Source organism: Colius striatus, chromosome 6 (genome assembly GCF_028858725.1).
Source record: "Colius striatus isolate bColStr4 chromosome 6, bColStr4.1.hap1, whole genome shotgun sequence".
NCBI classification, from domain to species: Eukaryota; Metazoa; Chordata; class Aves; order Coliiformes; family Coliidae; genus Colius; species Colius striatus.
In genome coordinates, this window is record NC_084764.1 from 2915698 (window position 1) to 2922888 (window position 7191).

Genomic DNA, 7191 nt, shown 5'->3' on the forward strand with positions numbered 1-7191 from the left:
CAGTTCAACTGCATAACTCAGTGTTCAAGGAGTTAAATATGTTTCTTCCTGTAACTTTAACATACCTACAGTACACTATGACTTTAGGAAGTTCCCCTCCCCATTTGGTTATTCCATTTGCTCAAATGGAACCATGTGGTATGTCACCCCTTTGCATTCTCTCTGCAAAGCACATGAGAATCCTACTTTGTAGCTCTTCTATCTTAGTTGTGTTCCCAAGAGATGGTGTAAGTTTAGCTTCTGTGTTGTTGGAACAGAGTACATCGTAGCATCAAGAGATACAGAGCTAAGCTTTCCTGAAAATCTGCCAGAACTGCAGAACGGGTTCTCATACAGTCTAACTCACAAGTGTTCTTGTGAAAAGCTTTTAGTTCTCTTCAAATGTTGTCCAGAGAAGGGAGGACAGCAAGGAGAGAACAAGAAGGAGGAAGGGAAGAGAGAGAACTCTCTCTAGCAGGCTGGGTGCCTTCTAGTAAACACAATAAACTGTAGTCTCAACCTATACATCACCCAGGAAATATCCATCATATTCACTAGAGAAACAAGGATATTCTTTTCCTTATTTCTAAAAGCTGCCCCAGGCTAAATTTCAGACCCACTCCACACTCTGTCTCCTAGGAGAAGTAATTTATTCCTTGTGTCAAAACCTCTCTAGTATACTATGTTTGACTGTATAAAATGACACACAAAACTATGAAAAATATGTAGAATCAATCATAGAATCACAGAGTCGTTGCAGCTGGAAAAGACCTTTAAAATCATCGAGTCCAACCTTTGTCCCAGCCCTATCAACTACTAGAACACTTCTAGAAGACAGAAGCTGACAAACAGGGCACACCTCTAAGCCCAAGCTAGCCTTGGACAGTCAAGCTGGTCTCCTTGTGCACAAATATTGGCATTCAGTTTGACTATTCCCACTAACACTTTGAGCAGGCCCATCTGCCCTCTGCTCACTCCTTGACTTGAGCACACCCCTGTCAAGTGCTCAGCTGCTACAGATACAAAAACCACGTAAGTGAATAAATTGTTAGTTTCCTTAATTGACCCTATACTGAGCAGTGAAGAGGAAATAAAGTACTCTACCACCATAATTTAAGGTCCAAACATTCCATGCTCAGGATGGGATCTAGGAAAGCAAGCAGAGATGGGCTTGTATTGCAGCTTTCTGGCAAGCACTGGCACACGCTGCCCTGGGAGATTGTAGAGCTGCTATTCTGGGACATATTCAAAAGCAGACTGGAAATGGTCCTGGGCAACCTGTTCTAGGTGATCCTGCCTGAGCAGGAAGCTTAGGCAGTGACATTCAAACATCCTTCCAGCCTCAACCATTCCATGATTCAAATGCCTTCACCAGGAGAAATCTTTCTTTCTCAATCTCTATTAATCTTCCAATGTCTGCTCTACATAAGCCAGACAGAAAAGTCCATCTTCCAAATCTGATTCCACTCAAGAATAAATTTGAAATGGTGTACTGAGAGAGGCAGGGGTCATAAGGCAATAAGATAAAAACATTAATGTATCACAGACTGTAACTAATTGAGGAAAGCCCAGAAGAAGCAGGGCTGGATATACTCCACTCTAACTGACACTGTTACACTGGAAAACTTTTTCCTTCTTTTTATTTTGGTTTAAAACTACAGTTTTCTAAGGCATTGAGAATAAGATTCAATTGCAGTACAGAATACCTAGGCATAACATAGAGAAAAGTCAATCTATTTCAGCCTGAAAGATAAATATTCCCCAAAGAAGAGGCTCAAAACATAAGCACTAGAAATTCCCCAGTGTATTTGTTCTTCTGTGCCTTAAATCATAGAAGTCATATAAGCACCACGTAGCTGTAGGTGATGTGTTTCACATTCTCCAACTAAGCATAGCCACTGCTTTAGTATAGAAGCTTTAAAAAAATGACTATTTAGAACTCAACTACCAAATACCTGTTCTCTAACACATCAGTGAATGGCTCCTGTATATAACAGAGTTGTGAACCAGTCATGTACCAAACTTTGGTCTGCTTTGGATGTCAGTAATTACACTAGGAGAAGCCAGTTTGGTTTCAGAAGTTGTTTACTATCAGCTCAGCATGAGTTAACACTCAAGACTGTCTAACACTGTCCTAAGGGGACATCAACTCTGACCTGAAGACATAGAAGAACTGTTTGATCTCTCTACTCATTTAAACTCTGGTCTCTAAGCCAAAGCAGGGTGCCAATTAACATTAAAAGATGCTTTAACGATGCAGGTGTTTGCCCACTGAGACTCCTAACAACAGTGCAGAGTACTAAGCTTCTGTCTATACTAGGATCTACCTCAATTTTAGTCCTCTTCCATGACTACCAGTGCAACTGAACCAGAGCAAACTAGTGACAACCAGAGAAGCAAAAGAAACCACCAGCAACACTGATTACTCTTCTGGCTACTGGACAGCTTATGTGTCTTCAATATAAACAACACACAGACCCAGACAGGCCGTGCAGCCTCTTTGAAACCACAGGCAGCTGTCAGTCATCTCCAAAAAAATCACAGGACTGCAGCTTGAGTTTGTAGGAGTAAGTTCATGAATGCAAACAAGTGGCCAAGGAGACATCTGAGAAGTAAAATCACAGCCTGTAGTTCTCTCTCTGCCATGCTGCTGATCTACTGTACTGCCTACCAACTGGTCACTCTACCCTAAACACGTTGCAAAATACACGGGATACAACTAAATAGGTTTAACAAGCAACACAAGGAGACAGAAATTCTGGAAGTAATTCCCAAGCCCAAGGTATGCAATCTATACATTTTTCCTGTTCCAAGTTTTTCAGTCAAGCTTGCATTGGGCAGACAGCAACATGCAACTCACATCACCGCTAGCAGAAGCGGAATTCAGTAGCATGCATTATAGCAAAACTACGTGTGAAACACTTATTTGGAGGGGGGAAAGGTTATTCTCTGTAGAAAAACAGCAAAATTTGCCACCTTTGCAAAATGATTTGCAGTAGGTCTGTGAAACTATTCACTTGCTGGATCCTTTTGTTTCTAGACTTGGATTCTATCCTTGTTTGATCCTTAACATCCATGCTGTGGTCTCCTACACTCGTAGGAACAGAATAAGCATCACATTTCTTAGCACCAGACTGTACTTCAAAACCCCCAACTACAGTGGGTGTTTATGAAGTACTTCATTAATTTGGTATAGTTATGTTCAAGGGGGGATTAAAAAAAAAAAGGAATCCACACAAAAAAAGGAATCCACAAAACCAAAAAGCCCACTAGGGTTTCTTCAATTAATTCCAGTGTGCCTCAACTTGTCTTATAACCACCCAATTTTCCAAGGTCCATGAATTTTAAGATACCTAGTTTACATAGTCCAGTGCTGCTGTGAATGGATGTGTAATAAAATTCATGTGAACCTATCTGTATTTAGCACTCCCAAACGCTTCCCCTTATACACTAAAACCAACCTGCATTCAGCATCTCCCACATGTTTTCCCTTATACAACAAATCCAACCTGTTTAGTCTTAGCTTCCCTACTGCTTTGGGATCTAGAAGCCACTTAAACCCAATGCATGCTCTCAGAACACCTACTTCTATGTTCTCCTGGAGCCATACGCCTCTCACAGCATCAAATCAGAATTACAGTAACCAGCATTTGTACACTTTGAGCAAAGGTAGTGGATACCTTCATATTGCAGGTCACAAAAGCCACAAAAACTGCCAAGAAGTATGAGTAAACAAGGAAGGATTAACCACAGCGTAGCTCAGTGTCACACCAACATGAGAGCACTTCAGAGAGCTAAACACAGGACACAAGCAAGATCTCGGGGTTGCAACTCCATGGACTCCGCTTCTTGGACACTGAACAAGTGATACAGTGTTCTGCTAATACACTGCACTCTAAAAGCTATGGCTTTATGCAATTCGAGGCTTTATTTACACCAAAAGATATGTTGGTTTACTTGAAGATGAAATTTTAAGTTCATTTAGTTTATCATAAACTGATGTAGAATGATCTGGATGTGTCCTGTGGTCTGAGCAGGTGAGTTCAGCTTATGAGAGGTTAGGTTGAAAACTGAAGTCATTGCAACTCCAAAATAAGATGCCTAAGATTTCACTACTCTCAAGAAATAACCTGGGCATGAATATAAATACCCCCTCCATACTACAACTCGATTACAACACAGCCAAGGCTCCTCACAGCCATTTTCTCAACTAGGTAATAACACTGACTGACACAAAACAAGATCTGAAATACTTTATAATGCAGAAGCACTTGTATCATGTTTTGCTTTGAGATTAGAAGTCAAAAACAAGTTCTTTTTCCTGCCTTTAAAGGGAACAGTCTAACAATAAAGCTTTTCTGTTCTTGTATACCACCACCCCACTCACATCTACGGTTCTGCATTGGAGCATTGATTGATGAAAAAAGATGGGAGTTCTGAAAAAACAAATGCTTTTTCCTCACAAATATCAGTGAGAAGGTAAATACACATCAAAATCTGAAGATTTGGCATAAATAAGTCTTGGAAATATTATCTAGACCCTGCTCACGTGTTCCAGACAGCAGCCACCACAGCAGACAGGAGTCAAACCAGAATTTGTTTAGAATACACATGGCAACCAACCAAAGGGCTGGCTCCAGCCTGCAAAGCAGGCTTTTACTGGGTCACCAGCAACGCCTGCTAACCAACTACCAGACAAGTCAAGTCTGGCTCAGTCAGCCAAGGAAACCACAGATGCTGTTGGAAAAGGAAGTAAAGTCTGGCACAAAGGGTTTACTACTAGGTCAGCGCAGCCCAAATTCAACGCTCTCTCTTTCAGGGCAGCTCAGCTTAGGAAGCAAAACAACCACCACAGAGATGCAGGAGGCAGAGACAGGACCTGACTTCAACTAATGCTGTGAAATACCAACTCAGGTATTTCCAAACACAGTCAGCCAACCCAAAGAACTGGGTGTTAAGTGCACAATAAAAATACATCAAGTTGGGCTGGATGCAGAATTTATTATGAGTCACCATCACCCTGCATCATGCAGCCAGCACTCTGGGAAGGTTCACTAGTCATGCAGTCAGATGTGTTGCTGCACTGCAAGCCACAGCACCCAAAGCCTGAGAGGGGAAAAAGGAGACCATAAGTCAGTTTGACCGGGCTGACACAGACAGATTTGGCAAGTTCAGTAAGCTCACTCCGCTCAGCCAGTATGCTCTACACTCTCTCAACTTCAGCACAACAGTAAAAGGATGTGCAGCCCAGCAGTGCACAATGAAAACATGAGTCAGACAGGGTACATCAGTTCCACCTAAGTACAGCAGTAAATTGGATGCACTGCTTCCACGTTACAGCCATCTCTGGCATCAGTATAGCCAGGTTTGCAATCTAACTTGATGAATGCTGTCAGATCCAACCCAAGTCCATATCCCTAGCTTCCCTGCTCCCTTACTATTATACCCTCATCCCACCCACCCTGCCAAAACCCTTGCAGTTTGCTTGGATATATGTCAGACAACACAACCTGGGTGGCCACCCACCTCTCCCCACTTCTGGCTCAGAGACTCTCAATTGCCTGAAGCCACGTACAAAGTGTGACAACTTAGTGGCCCAGCATCGACTTTGAGCAATCAAGGACCTTTTCAAACTCTTTCCCCATGTTTTGCACAATACCATTACTATCAGTTTTATGCATTGCCAGGGCTCACTCAGCTTCTTACGCCCCCGAATAACAGAAGGCTGATTGCACTGCCTTGCTGCTGATTGCAACTATTACCCTCAGTACCCCTCTGACTTTAACATGGCTCTCAAAGCTTGAGGTTGCCTGACCCAGGTTGCATTTTTTGACATCACAATGCAGTCCAATTATACTTTTACTACTTTAAAATCAAGTTGTGTCTAATATAGAAAAAAAAATCCAAACAGGCTTGTTATGGCCACAGAAATACACGTCATTTTAGAAATGGCTCTGGAGTCACACACTGCACCTTTATGATTTGCAGGTACCCTTACAATTCTGAGGGGAAAAAAAGGTGTAAGAAGGAACAGTTCTTGGTTTAGCATTGCCACCTGCAAGAAAAGTTCTGTGAGTAAACACCTCCCTACTTTTATCTTCCTGATAAAGGTTCAGATGCATTTAATTAACCTGACAGCCTTTGGGTTTTAAACTGCTGTAGCACAAGGACCTGCAACACAGTAAATCACAAGGCTGTGAAGAAAAGCAGACCACCAGAGTCAATGCCAAGTTGTGGTCAGCAAGAGACTATTAAGCCCACAGATGACTAAAAAACACCAGATTTTAAACCCCACAAAAATCTATTCAGCAAATAAACCGTGTCCATCCCTTCTGAACTTTAGTATTTATTGCTTCATTCCCCCTCTGCAGAACAACAACCTGTCACTCAGCCTTTTTTATTCCACGGTGAAGTCACCTTTACTTAACAAGCGTAAATCGAGGAAAGGGACGTTTGTATTTGCCACCACGTTTTAAGGATGCAGGATAAGGCTCCGAAGCGTTCTAAACTTCGTTCTCGCTTAATTGCACAGAGGTCAAACGAAAGCCGAGGACAGCGGGCAGGAGATGCAGCAGAGAGCTGGCGACAAACCGCTCGCCCCCGGGCCTCCTGACAGGTCTCGCCGGGCCCGGAGCAGGGCTGGCTCGCCGGGGCCGCCGCCAGCCCAGGCCGCAGGGTGCGGGGCGGCGCGGGCAGCGCCTGTGTGCGCGCCCCCGACCCTCCCTCGGCCCCACAGCCCGCGCCCGTTACGCGGCCGCGCCTCGGCGGGTGCCGCCGCCCCCCGCCACCCGCAGCGGGCGCACAATGGCGCGTCCGGCCCCGCCACGGCGCCGCACGGACACGGGGAACTCGGCCCCCCGGCTCCCTCCACGGCCGGAAAAAGCTCGGCGGAGCGGCAGCGCACGGGCTATCCCCGAGCAGGGACGCGGGGAACCGTGCCGGGCTGCAGCCTCACCATGGCTCGCTCCTGGGGCCGCACGGGAACCCGTCCGCCCGCCGCAGGCCCTCCGGTGCCTCCGTCCGCCATTTTGAGAGCGAGGGCCGCAGCCGGCGCCGCCGTCACCCGGCCGCTGCGCCGCGTCGCGCCCTCAGCCCGCCCCAGCGGCGGCCCCGGCCCGCCCCCAGCCCGCCCCAGCGGCGGCCCCGGCTGCCGTGCGCAGGCGCCGCCCCGCCCGCGCGCATGCTCTGCGGCACCAGGCGCGCCGGGCCCGC

General features: G+C 45.7%; 1 protein-coding gene across 4 annotated transcripts in view; it reads right to left on the reverse strand.

Moving 5' to 3' along the window:
- Window positions 1–7063, reverse strand: part of UBR1 (ubiquitin protein ligase E3 component n-recognin 1) — a 56614-nt gene extending 49551 nt beyond the window's left edge. For all 4 annotated transcript variants that reach the window (XM_061997596.1, XM_061997597.1, XM_061997595.1 and 1 more), the window contains exon 1: window positions 6935–7063. In XM_061997596.1, coding sequence (XP_061853580.1) covers window positions 6935–7006 — 72 coding nt within the window. In that variant the 5' untranslated portion in view covers window positions 7007–7063. The remainder of the gene's footprint in view (window positions 1–6934) is intronic.
- Between the last annotated feature and the right edge of the window lie 128 nt (window positions 7064–7191).